Here is a 23,741-nt window from a genome sequence, read left to right as displayed (position 1 = left end):
GAGATGAAGTGATGTGACATGGAAATGGAAACTGGAGTGAAGTGAAACGTACTCAAGTTCTAGGAAAAGAACTTGCAATTTCTTCCAAATGGAGAAAAAATTTGAAATGCAAACAAGCAAAACACAAAAGCAAACACAAAAATAGACACATGCCTTTGGCAAAAGACTCAAACATGTCAACAAGGAAGCCACTTCAACATGCAAAGTCTAATTTGGAGTTTGGGGAAATTCCAAAAGTGTGAAAATGAGAGTTTTCATTCTTTTTAAAGGCAAAATGCACTTTTCATGGCATATATATGGACAAATGGGCAATTTCAAGCTAAAATATGCATGGAAATAGCAAGATAAGCACAAATTAAATAGCAAGAAAGAAAGAGTCCACTTGCATGAAGATTAAGTGCCAAAAATGAAGGAGAAAGTGCCAAAATAGCAAGTTTTATAGACTTAAGACCAATTCTCCCTTAAATCTGGATTTTTAAACAACTTTTTGACTTTTTTCGCACTTGCATGTAATGGACATTCAATGGTCAAATTTGACATGAAAGTGGCAAATAAATGGTCTCCAAAGACAATATCATACATTTAAAACTCAAAAACAATCCCTCTTAATCAAAGATATGGGCTGGAAATGCATTTTTTTGAGTTTTTTGAACAAAAACATGACTTTTTTATGCAAAAACCTAGGCCGTTTTTGCAAAAAGTGGTAAAAAGAAATACATGTTTTTGAGTCATTTTTGACTTGTGAATGCAAAAACGACTTTTCCAAATGCATATGCATGGATCAAAATGCAAAATAGTGGCTTCAAAACGCATAAAAGTGGATTTAAACCCCAATTTTTTGAGCATTTTAAACAAAAACGTGATTCATTATGAAAGTTTCAAAAATGTTTTTGAGGCAAATAAATCCATTTTAGAAGCAAAGAAACTCATTGCCATGCAAAAACATTTCAAATCGAACAAATCTCATGCAAATTCATTGAGTAAGACTCAAGTTATGAGCAAAAATGAAGAAATTTGGAGTTTTTCTTCAAAAACGTGCCCTAGATATGAACTCCCAAAAATGGTTTTTAGTACATTAAACTCATCTTTGATGGAAGCAAAATGATCACTAAGCAAAAACGCCTTGAATGCAAAAGATTTTGTTCAAATCCATGAAGAAAATCTTGAGTTATGGCCAAAATCAAATTCTTGGGGAGCAAGAACACATTTCCTTCTCAAAATCGGACATTTTCATGGTCATTGCATATTTTAAAACATGTCTTCATGTAAAATCAGACCATTTGAGGTCAATTACATGTTTTAAAATGTGTCTTTATGCAAAATCTCACTTTTTGGAGTGCATTGCATGTTTTAAAACATGCTCATGGGCAAAATTGGACCTTTTGAGGCCACTTGCATGTTTTAAAATGTGTCTCACCTCTTTGATGCTTAAGCACAAAACCTCAACTTTTCATGTCATTGCATCAAAAAGGTCCACTTTTACAAGCTTTTGATGTAATGGCATGAACAATGTCCTCAAAGTGAGTCTTTATATGCAATAGCATGAAAAGTTTCCACTTTTTATAGTTTTTTACATGCATATGCACATAAAAAGTCCACTTTAAGGCTTTTAAGTTATGCATTTAACTTATTTTTATAAAAATGTCATCAATATGGGTCAAAAATAACATTTATGCATCATATTAATAAATATAATACATAAACATTATATTAAAGTGACATTTATATAAGTATTTGATTTAAAAATAAACAATTTAAAATATAACTATATAGTTCTATGGTCACTTTAAGTGGAAAATTAAAAAGTAACTCAACTTAAAATTATAACATAAAGTGCACTATAGTCACTTTAAGTTATAAATTTAAAGTAAAAGTAACTTAAAAACATAACAAAAAGTGAGTAAAATGTTATATTTTTGAAAAAGTGAATGTCAAATTGAAAATATGGCATCATATTTTTAATTCGTGCTGTTGCACCTAAAATGTCCACTTTTGAGGCACTAAAATGACCTTATCTCTTGACTGACAACTCCAATTACCTCTAGGTTAGACCAAATTGAAGGGGAAAACGAAAGGCATGACACGAGCAAATCCAAAGGACTAAAAACAAGCAAACGCAAACTCAAAAGCAAAGAACGGACTGTGAAGGCTTCAAAAATCAAGCAAAGGCTCGACAGAAAGCAAAACAAAAACGACTTGATGAAGGCCTTCAGTAAAAGGATTCATTATATCAATTGGTACTGATTAGTTGATCAGTACTAACCAATTGAATAACGAACTAAACTCAAAGAAATGCAAAACTAAGCTTGAAAAAGGTTCGTACTGTTACCTACATTTTGTGGTGACAAAATGCAAGACAACACATATAATCAATGGCAGAAATGGTGAGGACAGATCATTTGCCGACAATTTCCTATCATCAAGAATCAAAAGAATATATATTACTACCTTTTGCTTAATACAGTTTGGGTCTGCTCTCAGTATAACCAAAGATATATAACCTAACGATCAATAAATTAGGAAGAAGTCGAACATTGCATAGTTATTAATTCAGAACTCATAATAACATCCCGATAGGTGAGGATTGGAAAACATTGCCCACTTAGTATTTGTAAACCAAAGGAAATATAACAAGCATATCATCTAAATAGAGTTTTCCATAAGAGGAACCAATATACATCAGCAATATATATATATATATATATATATATATATATATATATATATATATATATATCAAGGGAATACTTTGTAGGTATAAACATTATTATACGACATCTGTTCGAAACAAAGTTAGTTGGCTCATTGGCGTAACATTTCTCAAATAAAATAGTGGAACGAAATAAACTATTTGTCCACTAAAGACAAACCTTAAGCCATTACTTTCAATTGCATCACAGTACAATTTATCATTCTCATAATAAGTGATGACCACCAACATCAATACAAATTTGTAAAGTATATTGTGCTAAAAAGAAGATTTTTTGACTATAAAAGAACCTCTTAACTCAAATTTTGAAATAAATCAGTCATAAATCTTTAAAGATCATACTAGGGACATTACAGTGGTATCAAAGCATAATTTGTCGTCCTGTGAGTGAAGGCTTCTACAAACTTATAAGAGGAGAACAAGGAAAACCACAATGAACAACTTAGAGTACAAGATGAGAATCTATATAGAACAAACCAACCAAACCAGCCAATCTATACTCAATCAAACGGAAAAAGTAAATCAAGCACTTCTCCAAGTATTGCAAGATATGGGAAATTCAATCACCAATTTGAGAGGTCAACCCAAGCAGGCAAGAGACGCTAGCTCCAATCACTGAGAAAATAATAGTGTATTTTATGTAATTGGGATACCACAACTATCATTCTTACCAAGAGAAAAAGAAATAGAGCAACCAATGACTAGGACTGAAGATATTGCAAGGGTATATTCAGCTCTAGAACCTAACATTAGATAAGTGGTATCATTCAGAGAGTTTTGTGAAGATAAATGAAGGGAGACATCCATAAGGCTTATAAAATGAAGAACTCAAACATAAAGTCAACAAAATAAAAATTACAAATTTTGATAGGTTGGAGAAGATTACACTGCACCAATGGTTAGAAAAATTAAATACATTTTTTATTCTATATCCCCTGACGGAAGAAGATGCCCTCCAATTCGCTGTAGTTCATCCAGAGAGAGCAGCACATGATTGGTGGACTAATGGACGTATCTCATCAAGACATAAAGATGTAAAATCCTATGAAGAATTCACCCAAAAGCTCATGAACAAATTTGATGATAAGGACATCAAAAGATATTTCCAAGAACCAACTCAACTCAGACAAACTAGAACAACGGAAGAATTTGCTCGCAAATTCCAAGAGTTATCCATTATGGTCCCAGACCTTTTGCAAAAGAGACTTACACATATGTTTATCAAAGAGTTGAAAGACTCAACCAAACATGCTAAAAAATCGCTTGAACCTCAAAACTTGGAAGAAGCAATTAGAAAAGTGAGAATGGTCGAATTTGATCCTTCAAAAGAAAGATCTAAGAATTTCTAAGCCAAGATAGGATATAGACACGAAGACCCTAGAAAAGATGATAAAGGAAAAGAGTATTATTTCTACAAAGGGCAATGGAGTGTTGGGCATCAATGCCAAGGCAACGATGCTCTCAAGCAAAAAGAGGACGTGATAAGAAAAGGCCTATGTTTTAGGTGCAGAGAACCATGGGCCTTAGGACACTAGTGTAACAAAAGAAATCAAATCAATAGAATAGAAGCAATATCTGAAAGGGAAATAGAAGAGTCACATAACAAAGCAAGACATGATACAGGAGATCTCAATGATCTCCAATTACAAAACGAAGGGGACAAGTGATGGATTTTTGAAGAAATTCAATCTAGTACATAAATTTGAGAACGAAATTAGCAACCATTACTAGAAATGAACGGAAATAAAATTGAGAATTTATTCACTTCACGTTAGTTAAATTATTCATACCTATTTTTTCCAAGATTGACAAGTAACTGATTATTAAAACAAAATGAGAATTTGTAATAAGTATATTAACACAAATTTTAAGTTGTATTTACACTCAAAATCTTCCCAAATTCCTTGTATGAAACTACAAAAAGATCATACACTTCTAGAGGCTTGGGAAGGGATAAAGTCTCCTCCAAGGATTAATAAAGATGGATAGTCCCAAAGGGATATCCATAAAGGCCTTAGGATGAGATAAAGTCTCTTTGAAAGGATTATGTAGAGAAGGATAATCCTAAAAGGATACCCCTAGTGACTTGGGATGAGATAAACTCTCTCCTAAACGATCACAAAGATGAGTACATCCTAAAGGGATACTCATAAAGGCCTTAGGGTGAGAGAAAGTCTCTCCTACAGATTAAATAGAGATGGATACTCGTAAAGAGATATCCATAAAAGCTTAGGACAAGATAAAGTCTCTCCTAAAGACTATGAAGCAGGATAGTCCTAAAGGGATATCCAAAGAGGCCTAGTATGGGATAAAGTCTCCCCCTAAGGTTCACAAATGCATATTAAAAAGTAACCATAAGTTCTTCGAAGAGATAAAGTCTCCCTGAAAAATTATAAGCTTTATTCATTAGGACTCATCGTGGGACAAGAAAATGCATGACGAGGAGCTGTCGAATTCTACACAAATCCAGATAAGTTTTATATTTTGAATTGTTCTTTGAACTTTAAATTGAATAGTAAGCAGTTCTTCGTAGTAGATCTATCCGGGACTAACCGCAGAAATTTTTCACTAGTATCAACTAATCACAAAAGTGTTTCACAAGAATATTCAACTAGCAGAAAAAAAACGTTAAAATTCATAGCAGATCTACCCAATACCATCCCAAAAGAACCCACAAGGAGAAAAGATTATCCATCATGCATTAAAGAATCAACTTTGAAAAGGTGGAAAATACAATAAGGGGATGGTGCTTCTAGTGAGTAAGTGCTCATGAATAGAATGATGGACTGGTGCCTTTGGTAGGTTAAGCCTACGAACTTTGTAAAAGAAGATTTTATATTATAGCATTGTTTTCTCCCTTTAGGCTTTCCACACATATCTTGTGTTCATATGAAATATCCCAAACTAGGGTCTTGTCTCAAATCTTATTTGGATTTTCAATTACTCCCATGTTTTGCTTCATTGCAATGCAAAATAACATGTAAACGAAACACACAAAGGAAACAATATAGATTTTCAAGGAAATAAGCCATTACAAACACAAGTCTATTGATTATAATTCTGATAAAAAACATGCATGGCTGTTACATCAAATATATTGTTCTTAGAATGCTAGAACATGCAAAAGTTCTCCTCCAAAATCTGTTTAAAAGAATGGCAATCTGCTCAATGATGAACCCGAAGTGAGCCCGCCTCTCAAGTAGTGTTGGGTTTCAATCCAACCTACGAATTTGGAAAGTTTACATCCTCAGATATGGCTGCTAATGTCAAACCAGCAACAATGGAGAGTAGAATGACACCCAAAACCCCAATCGAACTAATTACAAGAAACCCCAGCCAAAAAGCTATCAATTTCCTTGTTTTGATTCTTTTATTGAAAAAATCATTTAGTAATTCAATTTGATGGCCTAGGAAAGACTCAAGTCATATCTCAAGTTAGCCCCTTTTAATAATTATCAATAAATAATTAGATTCATATTAGAAAGAACTACAGCTTTTTCCTCCTATTTAATTAAACATTTAACACGTTTTATTAACTTAATGCTTTAGCCTATAGAGAGAATAGATTATAGGCTAGGCTTATTATCAATGTTCCACGGGGATGCATCCCCTGTGGTTTTAGGGTCATACTCATACTGAGGACGAAACAAGGACGCGGGGATGGATTTTGGCTGTCGCTTAAGTAGTCCCCTTTTGGCAAATTCAGAAACGTCCCCGAAATGACCAATTTTTTTTGGCAGGTAACTTGGGGACGGCCAGCAGTACCGAGAACGGTTTTGTCGTCCCCTATCCATTCACGAAACTGCTGGCCGTCCCCTTTTTTCCAGCCAATCTGGTAAAGGCAAAACGCCCCCAAAATATCAATTTTTTTTTCTAATTTTTGCTGTCCGCACGGCCCCTAGTCGTCTTAAAGACATAATAAAAATATGCAACCTATATTTGGTCCATTAAAATACTAACTCTTCTAATCATTTTTAGATTTGACATACTTGCGAAGAGGTAGAAAAAAAACATAAGAGTAATAGCAGCAGTGAGGAAAGATTGTGTTTAGTGAAGAAAGCTTGCGTTTAGTATCTACTAAATATTTTAGTAGACTTCTCTTTATTTCATTCTGATTTCAGCATGATACTTGGAGCCCTTAGACATTTTGATTTTTGCTATATATGTATGTGATATTGTTATAATGGAAGTAATTAGTATTTGTCATTTGATAATATTCCATGTATTGATCTTCTAAAATGTCTATGGTGAATGGTTTATCAATGTTATGCATATTTGAATTTTGTCTCTATGTATAAAAAAATCCCCTATGTTTTTAATTGCCGTCCCTTGAGGTCACGTCCCCTAAATTTTGGCTTCGACCGATACCCGTACCGGAAACATGTCCCCGTCCCCTAAAACATCCCCATCCCAAAAACTCCATGGAGCATATAGATTATTATGTATTTCTATAATTACATGTCAGGCAAAAAGCAGACATTACATCATAATAGTTAGATCTTTGTGAATGTTAAAGTGCAATGAACATGCTTTGAGATTACGTTATATGTTTATGATACTAAGTTGAAAACATAAATGTTTGTCAATATACAGACTTGCCCCCTCTCCTCTGAATGTAACTGTGTTCTCAAAAAATATAACCCCCATAACTGGAGGAGAAAATTGCTAGCATGGGAAACCATTACAAAGTTCAAGAAGACAGAGTGGACCTAACTTAACAAGAATAAGACTCAATAATAAATAATCATTATGGAAGGCCTAGAAAGCAGCTCCAACATTGTCTCTTCTAGGCATGCCTCAAGCTGCTAAAACATAGATATTTAATCAGGATAGGACCATAAAGCTTGCTTCTCCTGAAATCCTATCCAAACTTGGACCAGTCTAGACCAGGTGTTGATCTCGATCCCTACTCCAAGTTTTGTGACAAACTAGTTTGGTTCTGCAAATGAAGTACAAGATAGACTAAGTTTGCAAGCTTGACCACAACTTTGTTCAAACCCATGGAGACCTTGCTAGGCTACCACAAAAAGGAAAACAGAAAAAGATCAAAAAAAACAAATAACCTAACCCTATAAAGGGAATTCAAAATCACAAACAAGACACAAAACAATAGTTTAAATACATTCATAACTCTCACTTCTCACTAACAGAAAAACTTCAGTTCATAAAAATATTCCACCATAAAGGTTAGGGACCCTCACTATTCAGTTGCATATACCACAAGCATAGTTTAAAGAACCTGTTACTTGTTGGATTAATAACATGTAAAAAGAGAAAGCTCTAAAGCACCTTTGCAGCTTGCTGGAAAAGGAAACTTGTTTGCTCCATCCCACTTATCTGGCAGAAAGAAAGAAAGTGTTAAAACAATAGTTAGCTGTCCAAACATGCATAGCATTATGAATTCAAGAAAATAATTTTAGCTACCTATAGAACATGGATCTTAATATTTAAAATAAAAAAACTGCAGGTCTTAGATATCAATATTTCAGAATGTACCATCTCATCTGATCAATAAGGTAAAATGTTATTAATGTGGAATCAATAAAATTGTCTATATTGCATATCAAAAAGCTTCCACATAAACAATACTTACAAGATTTATATCAGTGAAAATGATTGTGCCTGACTTGAGCTTGCCAAATAAATTCTCTTCATCATTTTTAAATTTTAAAGAGCTTGAGTTTGAAGATGGCAAGAACCAACCATCAATACGTGCAAAATCACGTAGCCCCAAGCACCGAAAGAGCATTGCTGCTCCCCTACGAATATGATCAATAACATCAACTGAAAATCGCGGTGGAGTATGATACGTAACCTACCATAAAAAAAAGATGCACCCATTAAGAAAACCTACCATGTGTATAGCAAGACAGAATAGAAGCAATGAAACAAAAATGAAGCTTTAGTCTATAATATATGACAATTGAAAACTGGGATGACGTGAAAAGCAATCGGCCATTCCAAACCAATAAACGATAGCAACTTAACATGTTACATCCTAGAAATAGGTTTTCATTCACATTCAAATCTTGTTCAATATAATATGGTAGAAGAAACAAGGTACTTTTGATTTCTCGGCTAAAAGCTTTTTAGTCAATATGACATGATATTCTGCTGATCTAACTTAAAAACTTGAGAAATCGAAACACCTGACCCGTATTTGACTCAATTACAGTAACTCGGCAAAAATGTACCAGAACTCAGCAAAATTTCTAAGCATTAGAAAGCCCATATATTTACCAAGGTTGCACATGTACAGAGGTACTTGGGTACTTTGGGTACAGGTATAACTATTTTTCAATATTGGAGACGGGGTACATGGGTATGCCTAAAAAAATTTAAATATACTTTTGATATTTTATAGAAAATCTGAATATATGAGTCATGAGTCATGACATTGAGCTTTCAAAACAAGAAATCTGAAAATATCAGTCAATATTTATGCTGAATGTTTAAACTTTAGATGCATAACAAAGAAGGCAAACTTTAAATATGAACAAAAAGATCATAAATCATATAGCGATATATTGCAAATGATAAACTTCTAGTTCTAACTTGAACATTGAGAATCAGAAAAAGTTTAGTAGTCTACCGTTAATCAATATTTTATCAAAGTTCCAAACTGATTACATATTGAATTAAGCTTGATAAACAGTATGCTCATATGCAAATGAAAAACTGAAACAAAAATCAGACATCATAATCTACGTGGCAATTTTTATAACGTTTTGCGAGGGGGAAAATGTGTGAACTGACATTGTGTTTCCGGCTACATGGTACATACCCAGGCAAGTACCGATACGGGATACACATACCAGTACCCATTACACATACAATGGGTTTGCGCATGCATACCCATGCAACCTTGATATTTACAAAATAATCTTAAAAAATGTTATGTGCTAGATATGTAAGTGGTACTGTTACATGCCAAATATGGAAGTAATATTGTTAATGTAACTATGTACTAATGTCATGCAGCAAGTTATATTAATACCAGTGGAACTGTATGAAGAACAACACGATAGAAAACACACACACATTCCAACAGCAGAATGTAATTTTATTGATTCTACCAAAGTCTTACATTAACATCCATACCAACATTCACCACCCCCTAACTTGTTCCCAATTCCATACAAATAGACTTGACACAGTTGGTTAAGTCTCCAACTATCACCAACTGAAAACACAACTGAAACCCCTTCGGGTATTTGGTACGAGTGAAGAAGCAAGGAATAGAACTTACAAAAACTCTGCAATTTAAAAATGTACTTGAATTCCTTAACAAAATAGAACTTATTTAAAATATGTGGGCATTGAATCAACGAAAGTTTCTAACAATCTGTAGAACATATTAATAAGAGTACCAAGAGAAGTTTGCAAAAATAGTCCAGATTTATGCTCAGTACTCACATAGGTATTGTGGGAAGTCCACAAAAATTAAAGGCATTTTCTAATTGTGTCCAATTATACTTGCATCCAACAGCAGAATAATTTTAGTAACAGTTTGTTTAGCATTTTTAGTCAATTGTAAGTTCCAACTCAAATTAGTCATCTTATAAAAAACCTCACAAGTGCTCGCTGAGTCTATGAGTACTCGAGAAGTATGTGTACTATGATTCATTCAATAAAATTTAGTAATGTGAATCTTACTTCTAAATCCTCATTAAAATATTCTCTATCATTTGTTATAAAATCTAAAGTAAAACGAATCATTTTTAGCAAGTTTGCAAGTTTACTTTAAGTTGGAGATCACTGCTTTGTACTTTATCCTTAATTCAATTTACCAAAGCATTTAGATCCTCATGTTTAGACCTATTCATGTCATTACATGCACTTGTGCTACTTAACCTCTGCATCTAGCTAAACAACATAAGCATGGTAGTTTTCATAGGATTTCATTTAGTCACAAAGTATAAAAATCCTATTTGTGTTGAATTGAAGTGTCTGTCAACATTTTGCCCAAAACTGAATCCAGATTACGAATCTTTTGTTTTGTTTCGGACATATGCAAAGAAAGTAGCTTCTAATTCATAAGTTTATTAGCCTTTATAGTTTACTTGATGAACATTGTATGATAAAAACTTTAAATCCTTTCAAAAATAGCCATATCTTATCATTTGTAGTTTGCTATGTCCACGTCAATGTCACCCTGCCAAGTACGTGTCAGATCTATGTCCAGAAGTCAAAATCACTCTGCCAAATACAAGTCTTATAAATATGGCATGAATTTATATGCTCAATCATTTAATGCTTTCAAAGTTAACCCTTGTCATAATAAATATGAAAAAAAATCAGAGGAATTTTTAATAGACAATAATAGACTGCTTTTGCAATCCAGACCAAACCATAGTGCTATTCTGTTAAAATAAAAAACTAGAAGCATGAGGTAGTTTAACTGTTAACACATTACTAAAATCAATCAAAATGATTATGATCAAAATAATGTAACAGATCCTACCAACTTCTTACATTAATGTTCCATTCTAGCATCAACTACTGTATAGAAGTTCATTTTTTTCACCGCTCAGGTATCTCATATTTTATTCTTCTAGCACAGTACCACATCAGAATATCTTTAGATCAGGTTTCTCAACATGTGAGGAGTCATAAGCCATGCCAAAAAATCTATCCTCTTTAAAATAAAATCAATAAAATGGAGAAGATGCAACAAAAACTGTACATGCCTGTTGAGTTGGAAGATATTTGTGGCGATAGTTGAATATTCCTCCATTTCCATCCACAACTGAGCTTTCATGAAAGTGTAATTCCACCTGGTTAAAGGCATGAGTGCATCACTACATGATTGCAAAGTGCTTTCATTTAACACTTCAAAAATCATCATTTCTTTCATTTTTTTAATGTATGCTGAAATAACGCAATTTTAAAATAAATAGAACACACTTTTTCCTTTTAATGTCAATGAAACATGTGTCAGTGAACTTGACACAAAAACTACACAGTTGAATCCTGATAGCAATATCAGAATTTGACTTGCTGTAGAAAATATTTCCTACTTATTAATTGATGAGCCTAAGGGGCTTTCAAATTGAATGGTTCACAAGGCACAACACTTGCTGGAGGTTTTCCAAATGGGGTTGCAAGCAAAGAGGGCTTAACTATGGAGGAAACTTCATAGTTAAGCGCACTTGAGCTGGAGTAGTAATGGAATGGGTGACCTCCCAGAAAGTCTTAGTGCTGTTGTCAGTAGATATTGTGTAGCCGACAGGGTGTTGTCGTCGGTAAAGATTTTGTAGCCGAGGGGTTCATATTGTCGGTAAAGATTTTGTAACTGACAGGTAGATTAGGATTGTTATGTAGCCGACGGACCCCTTCGGGGAGGTTCAACGGAAAGTATTTATACCCTGTATGGGTACATTGTAAATCACCTTATGCTCTGGATGTAATCTGTTGGCATATGCGAATAAAGGAGTACTGTTGTTGCTGTTCGGGTTCATTATCTGTGTGCATTTCTTAATTAACCTATGTGGTAAACATTTGGTGTCGTTGCCCTATAAACCTGGAAGGAGGGAGGAATGAAGTTTAATGTCAAATCAGCTTAACAAGGATCGAATAAAAGAGTACTGTTGTTGCTGTTCGCGTTCATTATCTGTGTGCATTTCTTAATTAACCTATGTGGTAAACATTTGGTGTCGTTGCCCTATAAACCTGGAAGGAGGGAGGAATGAAGTTTAATGTCAAATCAGCTTAACAAGGATCGAAATAAGGACAAGGGAAAAGATGGAATCCGTACTACACAAGAAAATTTAATTCTAGCACAGCAAGCCGAATGCAAAAGAAGGTTTCAGAAGATTGCCGACGGACACAGAAGAGTGGAAGAATTGTTGGAGGAGACTCGACAATAGGTGGAATTGGTGGAGGAAGCAAGGGAAGAGTTTTTGAATTTGTATTCGCCGAGGGAAGAGAGTCCAAACGGAAGAGAATCAACTCGCACAGCTCAGAGTGCCAACGGAGCAAGAGCGTGGAGTGAACTCTTCGTCCGAGGTACACTTCTGGAAGGGACAACTTCTGAAAATACTTCTTCACCAACATTCGCAACTGTTGAGACCGCTAGTGTAGGAGAACAATCCACCGATGTGGGAGAGCAGACCGCCAGTGTGGGAGAACAATCTGCTGGTGTGGGAGAGCAGAGCACCGGTGTGGGAGTGCAGTCTGCCGATGTGGGAGAGCAGACCGCCAGTGTGGGAGAACAATCTGCCGGTGTGGGAGTGCAGACCACCGGTGTGGGAGTACAGACCACCGGTGCGGGAGTGAATAGCGCCAATGTTGCAGGACTGAACAATGCCCGTGCACAAAATCCAGTAGTGATGGTGGGACCAAAGGAAAAGCTGTCGAAGTTTGATGGAGATAGTACGGACGACCCCATCTGACATTGCAAGACATGCGAGACAATTTGGAGGGCAAATGGCATAACCAATACAAATGAATGGGTTTGGCAATTTCCGGCCACCCTACGAGGTGTTGCAATTGACTAGTTTGTTGATGCAGATCCCTAGAACCTAACCACTTGGGATGACCTTAAGAAAGAGTTTACGGTGGAATTTCAACTACTCCGCGACGACAACAAAATTGTAGCAGAAATATACAATACAAGACAAGGAAAAAATGAAACAGTCCGAGTCTATGCCAGGAAGTTGAAGGACTTGATCAACAAAATGGAGAATAAGCCAGCAGACGGACTGTAGAAAAGATGGTTCATGGAAGGCCTACACCCGAAGTTGCGGAAGAAGATGAAAATTGTGCCACCGTCATCATACACAAAAGCATACAACTGAGTGATGAACTTGGAAAGCGAGCAGAGGACAAAAAAGAAGAAGAAGAATAGTTCCTTCGACTTAGATGACGACGTGTCATCGGGAGAGGATAGCAGTGATGATGAAAACAGTAGCAAGAAGGTCCGCACCCTACAGAAGGACGTGATCCGTATGATGAAGGAATTTAAAAACATGCAAAAGGAAACAAAGGGAAGCGAACTATGGTGCACGGAATGTAAGGTGGAAGGTCACACAAAGGGATCTTGTCCAAAGAACCAGTTTTGCGAGATATGCTAGATCATGGACATTCCATAAAAGAATGCCCCTTCAATCTGAAAACCAAAAGATCTCAACAGGTGCTTCTTACACAGGCAGCTTCCATGTCAGGAGGGAACAAAACCACAAACATTGATGGTGCCACTTCAGGTGGGTACAGAAATAATAGCAAAGGGCAAAACAACAATAACAATGCGAACAATAGCAATAACAATGGCAGCCGAAGTCGAATCCAGTATGATGCAAACAGACGACCGATTGTTCAATGTCGAACTTGTAATTTGTGGGGTCACTTTGCCCGGGAGTGCACAATAGCAACCACACCGAAATTATTATGCAGATGGTGCGGACCCGACGACCATGAAGGTGCCAAGTGCCCAAAATCCGGAGTAAATTTGATCACTGTCGGGACAGACAAAGAGGAGGTTTTGGCAATTACACGAAGGCAAGCAAAAGAGTACCCAAACCCAGCAAAAGAAAAGAGGAAATCTGGGGAAGCGCAGGCGGAGATTGAAAAGCCATCGCAAGCCGAAACATCTCAGTTGAAGGACACCATCGGCACTTCGGCGAGGAATTCCGCGGAACAAAACATTGTACGGCAAATTTTGCAAACGGAGATACCTGTCAAGATAAATGATTTGCTTCTTACGATGCCCTAGCTCCGATCCACTCTCACAAATATCGCGCCAACTCCGAGGATACCAGGAGAACAAGGTAGAGGGAAGGAAATTGCTGCAGGCGGAGAAGACCAAATGTTGCTAGCCCTCACATCCGGACGACATTCGGCGGTCATCGAGATGGGGATCCTCGGACATGTTCTCACAGGCACAATAGTTGACGAAGGGTCCGGCGTAAATGTCTTACCCGAGGACACCTGGAGGAAGTTGGGACAACCGACGTTGTGGCCACCTACATTCCAGTTGTTGACAGCAGACTAACAGGGCATTAAACCTCTCAGCGTTCTGATGGCACAACCAGTGACGATTGGCACACAACCGTTCCTACTTGACTTTGTCGTGATCCCGTTGAAGAGAAAAGGATACGACGCCATTCTGGGCCACGGATGGCTTATTCAAGCTAGCGTTAAACATGACTGGAAGAAAAACACTTCATCACTTGAAAGCAAAGGGAGGAAATTCGTCATTGATTTGCACACCCAGATGCTGGGGGAAGAAGCTTTTTCCTCAGATCCTGAAGCAAAAGATGAACGCAGGCAATGTATGGAACCAGATCAGGAGGGAGTCCTGCAGTTGGAAGGAGGATCAATAGATGACGATTTGGATTCTGTCAACGGTCTTTACCACTGGCAGATAGAGGACTACGAACTCTTTCCAAGCTGTAATATGTTAAGGGTGGACGAAAGTGAGAAAGAAGAGGAAAATGAATGTTCGAAGGAATATAGAGAAGTGGAAGAAGGAAAGGCGGTTACGGCTGAAGCTGAAGGGAAGAACATACAGTACGAACCCAGAAAAAGGAAAGATCTCGACTGCGCAGGAAGAAAAGGTTACGACGAAACACTGATCTATTAGAAGGGTGTCGACAGCAAGGAAAACACATTGTATGGTTTGCACAGGAAACAAAGAGAACAGGCTCAATAAAAACTTCAGCAATACAGAGTGAAGGTTCTAAAATCAAGAATATAGTTGACGGCGAGGAATGGCAGCCGACGGAATTCATGGTACGCGGCATGGAAAGCCTGAGAGAAAGGTTATATAATCTGAACAAACTCGAGGAGAAGCAATTGCAGGCACAATGGGCCATTGATCAAGATAATGAGGATTGTCCATTGGTTGTGCTGGATTCCATAAAGAGGCATCCAAAGAAGCGGTTGCCCAAAGTTCGACTCCGAGGGAGGGATATGGGGGATTCTTCTAAGGGGGATTCAAAAGGAGCCCTTTTTAGAAAAAGCATCTCTTCAATTATTGGGAAGAAGCACTTCAGAGCTCAATCTATGGTTCAATGCGCTTTGAAAAGACAGGCAACGAGGATAACTCAAGTGTATGATTACATTCAAATGCCGGATAAGCTCATGTAGGTGTCTGGAAAGAAAGTTTCGCCAAGAAGAAGAAATGAAAGAGCAGAAGTGGTCCCGCGGATTGAGTGTCTCGGGGATAGGGTGTCCCGCGGACACCTTTGCCACGGAGGGTGACCCGCTGGTTGCTTTTTATCCTCGCAGCATATCTTTGTTTCTTCCACGGACAGCATAGTATCCCCGTAGATGCTAGATTGTTTCTGTTTTAACCTCCCACAAGATAATTTTTCTACTCCTTTAAATCTCGAGTCCATTTCTACCTTGGATTAGTGGTTGTGGTTTTCGGCGAGAGTTTGGAAGTTCCTCTTTCATGTGAGATCTCCCACGGCTTTCGTTCTTACAAAAATAAAAAAGAAACCAAAAAAAAAGAACGACAACGACGACTCAAAAATGTTCAGAATGAGTAACGCATGATGCCAAGGGGAAGGGACAGACGTAAACAGGTGGAAAATGCAAGCAGTTGCCAGAAAGAGTATAGGATCAAAAGAAAATCACGAAAATGGTGATTTGTGTGGCTTCGGAAGTCCTAATTTGGTCTTGGCGTCGAGGGGCAGCGGTTGCCCCCTAGACCCCCAGTCATTGTGGTTATCAATCATGGGAAGTGTGCCAGTTGATGAGACCTGGAGCTACTGCAAGCATGGAGTGTTTGTATACTAGAGGCACTTGGAGTAGGTGTTGGACGTGAGGTTGTTTTGGTGGATGTATAGAGAGCTCGAGAGGAGTTGATCATCTAGTTGAGAGCAATATAGCGACACTTGGCTCAGTGTACCCAGAGTTGGCAGCACAGGTGGCTATCAAGGTCAGCTTTACTAAAGAGACAGTATTGTGTTAGCAGAGGCTACAGATGTGTGTGGGTTGGAGACCAATTTGGTGCAGGCACGGGATGAATATGAAAGTGATCTATCTTGTTGTAGTTAGTCAGTTAATGTATTTTGTTTGTTAATTTGTCTCAGATATTTTGTAATTGTCGTCTGGAGACGACTTTTTCTTTTGGGGGGGATGATGTTGTCGGTAGATATTGTGTAGCCGACAGGGTGTTGTCGTCGGTAAAGATTTTGTAGCCGACGGGTAGATTAGGATTGTTATGTAGCCGACGAACCCATTCGGAAAGGTTCGGCAGAAAGTATTTATACCCCATCTGGGTACATTGTAAATCATCCTATGCTCTGGATGTAATCTGTTGGCATATGCGAATAAAGGAGTACTGTTGTTGCTATTCGGGTTCATTATCTATGTGCATTTCTTAATTAACCTATGCGGTAAACAAGTGCTTCACCTATATGAGCATCACCTAGATGCAATGAGTACTAAGTGTTTCATTCAATCTCATGACAGATGGGTTCTTGTGAACCACTTCTCATGAAACATGAGTCAATGAGTTTGACTAAGAAACTACATAGTTGAATCCTGATAGCAATATCACAATTTGACTTGTTGTGGAAAATATCTCATACATATCAAGTTGAATTTGCATCTTCAAAGTTATGGAAGACTAAGTTACCAATTCTAGAAAGAGTGCAAGTACACATATAAAACCACAATATGATGGTACAAGAACAACAATTTTTTTCCTTGAGTACGGGTTGTGTGTGTGTTGGGAGAGAAGGGGGATGCGCATGGATGTATATATGCTCTAAATTATAAATTATAAGAACAATGATACTCACAATACCAAATAAATAGAGTATTCAAATGCCTAATATTCATAATTTGTAGAAATTTACAAATACTTTCGTCCCAAAAGCATCATATTCATAAACATCGTTGGTCTAAGTCTTAGATTGCAATAAAGTCATATATCATTAATTAATAATTGTGTAGTTGTGTTGTAATGTCCTCGTTATAAAATAAATGATTTAATCTTTGTAACGGGCCGATTGATTTTTTTTTTCTCAAACCTAATTTATCTTGTTTTATTTTCGTAGTTTTTCGCCGTCAGCTAACTTTGTACACCCTCGGAAAGTTTTTCCCGATGGGTATTTAAGCACGGCTCGTAGTAGCCTCTAGGCATGCTTTTGAATTATATCTCTCTGTATTGTGAATTCTTGTTGGAGTTCGCCATTGTTCGCCATTTTGGAAGTGAAAGACCTTCCCAATTTGGCTTGCTCAGTTTTGGTGGGAATCAACCCTCACCCTATTCTGGTGGTGTTCTTGGACTGTATTTGGCAAATTGTGGACTTAATTGCATATCTGTTCCTGTTGGTGAATCTGTGGACTCTGCGTATGCAAATTGCGTATGTTACTCTCTGCATTTCTAAGTGGTATCATTTGACATCTATTATTGTTCAGCATTAGGCACTGTAGACTGACCATATGGCCCCATTATTTCCTTCCAAAAAGTCCCCTCCATCCGTACGGCTTCTAACTCCTTCATTCCATTCCTTACCTCACCGTACAGCCTTGGAGTACAGCTCCCTACTTTGAAGTATTTCCTTTCTCCAATCACCTTCAGCTTGTATGAACACTATTTGAGCATATAGATACTTATAAGGAAAAATATAGTAGGACATTGAACCGTACGACCTCCTGTCCTTGCCTCCCACCTCTGTACACCCTCTACAAACCATTGCCATCAACATACGGCTATCCCAATAGGCAATATCCTCACCGTACGGACTCCATTCATCCTCTACATGTTATTGGCAACATATGGTCTCTAAGTACGCCTGCTATACACCGTACAGCCCATTAACATATAATCTCCATACGGCTTCATCTTCTGAGCACCCTTTCGTACAACTTCTTACCTGTATTTGTTGGATTGCCCTAGACATCCTTCGTACGGCTCTATCAATAGAAGTTAGAAGGACATTGGTCCATTACAGTGGTATCAAAGCTCTTCGATCTTGCCAGCCTATGGACAGTGAATGAGAGTTTATAGCCGGAAGCGAAGAAGGACACATTCCGTTGATCGAATTGCTGACGAACGGGAATCGATCGGCACCGAACTTGTGGCACTTCTGAGGGAACTTGCCCTGAATCAGGCACAGATCACGGGTACGAAGCAACTCATGGAGGAAACCCTCGAGAAGTTGGCGGAAAACAAAATATCTAGAGAACAAAATGGACACAGCGCGGACTCGGTATCGGGTAAACCACACCCTCAGCCAGCATGCTCTCGACCTTCCATGCTAACCTTCCCACCACGGACGGGAACACATCACGGAGAAAGACTTTCGGCTTTCGAAGAGATAAGAGAGGACTGGAGGAATGCAAACCTTGAAGAGGACATTTCCTACAAGGATTACACAAATCTGAGAATGAGATACTCAGGAGGCGGAAATAGAGGAGGATATTTTAACGATGATCTCAAGAGAAAATTGAGTAAGGTGAATCTGTCTCCATTTGACGGATCGGGTTCTATTTCAGCACAGGCGTGGGTGATGAAAGCCGATAAATACTTCCAACTGAATTCTATGCCTGAAGAAGAAGCTATCAAATTTGCCACGCTACACTTGGAAGGAGTTGTGCACGAATGGTGGCACCATGGCACCATCACATTAGGGCATGATCAAATAAAGACCTATGCGGAATTTACAGAGAGATTTATAGAACGATTTGATGAGAAAGATCCCGAGCTCAATTTCAAAGATCTGGCGCAACTGAGGCAAACTAGATCCGTAGATCAGTTCATTGCGGAATTTCAGAGACTTTCGTGTTGGTCACAGACATCTCCCAAAGAAGGCGGGTCGTGTTCTTTATGGACGGGCTGGCAGAACCACTAAAGGGTTGGGAGAAGGGATTCAATCCGCCAACCCTATTGGAAGTGATCAGTAAGGCACGAAGCATGGCATCGTCGTCGGCATCATCCTCATCCTCTTGGAGTCACTCACATCCAAAACCGCCAATGTTTCTAGGGACAAACCTCTGCCCAAGAAGCCATCATTGGATGAAGCATCTAGACAAGAACTCCGAAGGAAGAAATTGTGCTTCAATTGCAAGGGACCTTGGGAGCCTGGTCACCAATGCCTCGAGAAGGGGAAGGTTCGTTACATTGAGGTAGTGTTTGATGAAGAGGACAAACACGAACAAGAGGAAATGTCAGTCGAAGATATCCAAGCTAGCAGTGACACCAGCATGGCCAGTTTAAACCATACAGAGAGGATTGCTGCCCTAGTACAGTGTGGGGAATCCATTGCATTAGTTGGCAATCCGAGGTGCACAGTTTTCCGTGTGCAGGGTACCCTTCAGGGACAAAGGGTCACGGTGATGTTGGATAGTGGAGCTACTTTGAACTTCATAAACTCATCCTTGGTAAAGCGCAGAAGTCTTCCTACGGAAGCACACGCAAGCTTTCAGGTCAAGGTTGCAAGAGGGACTTTCCTGCCCTCCACGCTCACCACACCAATGCGACAAATCACGTGATAGGGGCCATAAAAACATGGCTTCAGTTTCTCCTTTCCTATTCCCTTTAATGAAGACTATCGGTATGGCTAAAGCCAATGATAGACCAGATCCCCTACTTCAAAACTCCTCTCTATCTGGTGTCTGTCGTCGTACACCTGTCGACTTTGTGCCTGCTATAAGTTTTCTTTCAAGCTCCTCAGTATGTCTTGTCCTCCTAAAGCCAATCTTTAGCCTTTGGAGTGCAATTGTCGCCCAAAAATGTGTCGATGAAGGAGAGGGGTTCATGCCCATACAGAGCTTTGAACGGCGTCATCCCGATTGACATGTGATACGTTGTATTGTAGCAATACTCCCCGAGATGGATCCGTTTTACCCACGCACGTTGTTGTGCCGAGACGTAGTTTCGTAGGTAGCCTTCGAGCCATTTGTTCACAACTTCTGACTCGCCATCTGTCTGCAGGTGTTAACTCATGCTCGATGATAATTTTGTCCCTATCATCCGAAACAGTTCTGTCCAGAAGATACTAACGAATCATCCATCCCGATCACTAACGATGTTTCGAGGTAAGCTGTGCAAGCGAAAGACTTCTCTAAAAAACAATTCTGCGACTTGTGCAGCTTGAAGCTCTGAGGGGATGGCGAAGAAGTGAGCATACTTTGTCATCTGTCAACCACCACAAAGATGCAGTACTTTCCATTCTGCTGACAAACAGGGCACTCTCTAACATACTGCAACAAATCTGCCTTGAGCCCCTTCCATGTAAATCGCTCCTGTACCTACCTCTACGTTTTGAAGTATCTAGGATGTCTAGCTGTAGCTGAATCATGTAGTGCTCTCATAACAATACGCTTCACCTTCGATCCTGGGACTAAGAATATCCTATTCTTGTAGATAATCAAACCATCCACAAGTGTATACCTGGTATCAATAATTGTCCCATCAATAATCTTGGATGCCCATGAATCTCTAGCATACTCAGCAATGATCAAGCGCGTCCAATCCTCTGATATCTGAATCATAGCACTGAGATGTGGTCTTCGTGACAATGCATCTGCTACCACATTCTGAGTCCCTTTTACATAGGAGATGTCAAAATCATAAGCCTGCAATTTACTAACCCACTTTTGCTGCCTGTCATTGAGATCTCTCTGTCCAAGGAAATGTCTCAAACTATTGTGGTTAGTTTTAATGCAAAACTTACCACCCACCAAATACTGCCTAAACTTAGCCATTGCATGCATAATAGCCAACATCTCCTTGTCATATATACTAAATGATCTTTCTAGCCCACAGAGCTTCTTGCTCTCAAATGCAATGGGGTGCTTATCCTGCATCAGAACAACACCAATACCCTCTCCAGATGCATCACACTGAAGCTCGAATGGCTTCGAGAAGTCGGGCAATGCTAACACAGGGCATGTAGTCATGATCTCCTTGAATCTCTCAAAGCAAGCCTGTGCCTCTGGTGTCCAAACAAAGGCTCCCTTCTTCAGCAAATCTGTCATAGAAGCTACATGGCGTGAATACCCACTGACAAATCTACGGTAGAAATCACACAACCCAAGAAACCCTCTCAACTGTGTCAGGGTCTCTGGAGTAGGCCAATTCACGATAGCACGGATCTTATCAGGTTCCATCCTTACTCCCTCTGCACTAATCATGTGACCCAAATACAATAGCTCTGTCATGCCCAAATCACATTTGGACTCCTTGGGGTACAAGGACTCCGACTGCAGGATCCCCAAAACTGTCTCCAAGTGCTCCATGTGCTCCTGCCAAGTCCGACTGTAGATCAGTGTATCATCAAAGAAGACTAACACATACTTCCTCAACTAGTGACGGAAGACCTTGTTCATGGTGGATTGAAAAGTAGTTGGCACATTGGTCAGCCCAAATGGCATAACCACAAACTCAAAGTGCCCGCAATGACATCTGAAGGCAATCTTCTCAATATCCTGCTCTCTAACTCTGATCTGATGGTAGCCGGATCTCAATTCAATCTTCGTTAAGTAACATGCACCATGAAGCTCATCAATCAACTCATCATGTAATGTCCCCTTTTTCTGGGACATTACAATTCTTTGTGGCCAGCTCACTTCGCCTAGGTTTCAGGGGCGAAAAGGTTCTGTACAGGGTTCAGTTCGAGATTTGGCCTAGACATTTCCAGTTCCAGACCCATCAGAGCAATTTTGGCAAGTTGTCCAGATACTTACTATTTTTAGTAAGTAATCAGAGCTCAGTATTTTCAGTACTTCAGTGTTGGGTTGGAAGCGTCTTGTCCAGAGCTTTCCAATGAGCTATAGCACGAGCTTATCCAAGTTCGTTTGGTCAGTTATTTTAATGGCTGAAGATTTTATGGTTTACTAGCTAAGTGACTTAAAGGTTTATTTAATTTGTCACTTTATTTTAAAAAGGTACTAAGTTCACTTAAGTGACTAAAGGACAAAAAGTTGCTTTATCCCACATTGCTTGAATGAGCGTGCATCTCTTTGGGAAAAGTAATAAAGGTACAACAAGCTCCACTTGAGAGGATATATGAAGATTATAATATTGAAGACAATATTAATCTAGGAGCTGGAAACAGTTCTGGTTATTTCTTTGAGGATGCAAACCCTTGAAGAAACTTTCAAGGTTGGACGCAAACCTAGCCTTCTTTCAGGTTCTATCTATATTGCCAATCTGACTGTTATTTCTGTTTGTAAGATTGGATATTCTAAATTGTTGCACGTTATTGTATTGCTGTTATATAATACAGTAACGCATTTTGGGTTATTTGTATTAATCTGTTGGTTTATGTATAAGTTTCTAGATATTGGAGGAAATAAACACATTGTTTCTGGGTTTCTCGAATGTATATCTGCTGGTTATATATCGGTTTAAGCTCTGAAATTTGTATCAAATACTAGATTACTGTTCGGATTTAAAATTTGTAAGTTTTAATCGAGGGTTTTAGTGAATATCTGAAAAGGGATATTTCACATCAATCAGTGGAATGGGGTACCTGTTCTTGATTGTCCTTTTGTTCAGCACCCTGTAATCAATGCACATCCTCAATGTACCATCCTTTTTCTTCACCATCATAGTAGTCAATGCACGTATAGACTAAATTATCTCTTGCTGTCCAGTAGCCATAGCCCGAAAGAAGTTTCTAGCCTCATCCTCATCAGTTCTAGGAACTCTAGGTGGACTCTATGACTGTCTTTCACCCATAGTATATCTCTGAATTCCTGCTCACCTTTAGGTGCTGCTCTCTTGCGTGTATAATACTTGTGATACCCAAAAACTAAAGAATGCATAGAGATTCTTTACCCAACAAGATGGCAAGAACACCACTCTGATACCATTGTAGTGGCCCTTGCCAATAGGCCACTAATAACCACTAATATTGAACTGTGAAATTTCGTCAAACACTTGACTTGCAAATTAAATGCACTATTGAAAGTAAAATGCTAAATAAAGGAAATTGTTGTGCAATAAATCTACTCAAATAGCTGATGTCAAATAGTGCCAATATATTTATTCAATGATACCAAATGCTTTTACATATGATATGCGATTTTCAACTCAAAGCATTACAACATGGCACATTAGAAACAA

At 38.4% G+C, this 23,741-nt stretch overlaps 1 protein-coding gene across 3 annotated transcripts in view; it reads right to left on the bottom strand.

The window, feature by feature from the left end:
- The window catches only part of LOC149550625 (D-alanine-D-alanine ligase family), a 332,888-nt gene that overhangs the window by 242,965 nt on the left and 66,182 nt on the right, over window positions 1-23,741 (bottom strand). For all 3 annotated transcript variants that reach the window (XR_016354220.1, XM_089793611.1, XM_089793612.1), the window contains 3 exons: window positions 11,401-11,487; window positions 8,304-8,525; window positions 8,000-8,047 (listed from right to left, as the gene is read on the bottom strand). Coding sequence is in view for 2 of the 3 variants with exons in the window: in XM_089793611.1 (XP_089649737.1) it covers window positions 8,000-8,047; window positions 8,304-8,525; window positions 11,401-11,487 (357 nt within the window). In the remaining variant the exon portion in view is untranslated. The remainder of the gene's footprint in view (window positions 1-7,999; window positions 8,048-8,303; window positions 8,526-11,400; window positions 11,488-23,741) is intronic.

This window comes from Cupressus sempervirens, chromosome 7 (genome assembly GCF_028749045.1).
Source record: "Cupressus sempervirens isolate cs-2001-9-10 chromosome 7, ASM2874904v1, whole genome shotgun sequence".
In the NCBI taxonomy this organism is placed as follows: domain Eukaryota; kingdom Viridiplantae; phylum Streptophyta; class Pinopsida; order Cupressales; family Cupressaceae; genus Cupressus; species Cupressus sempervirens.
This window is presented reverse-complemented; position numbering and strand designations above follow the sequence as displayed.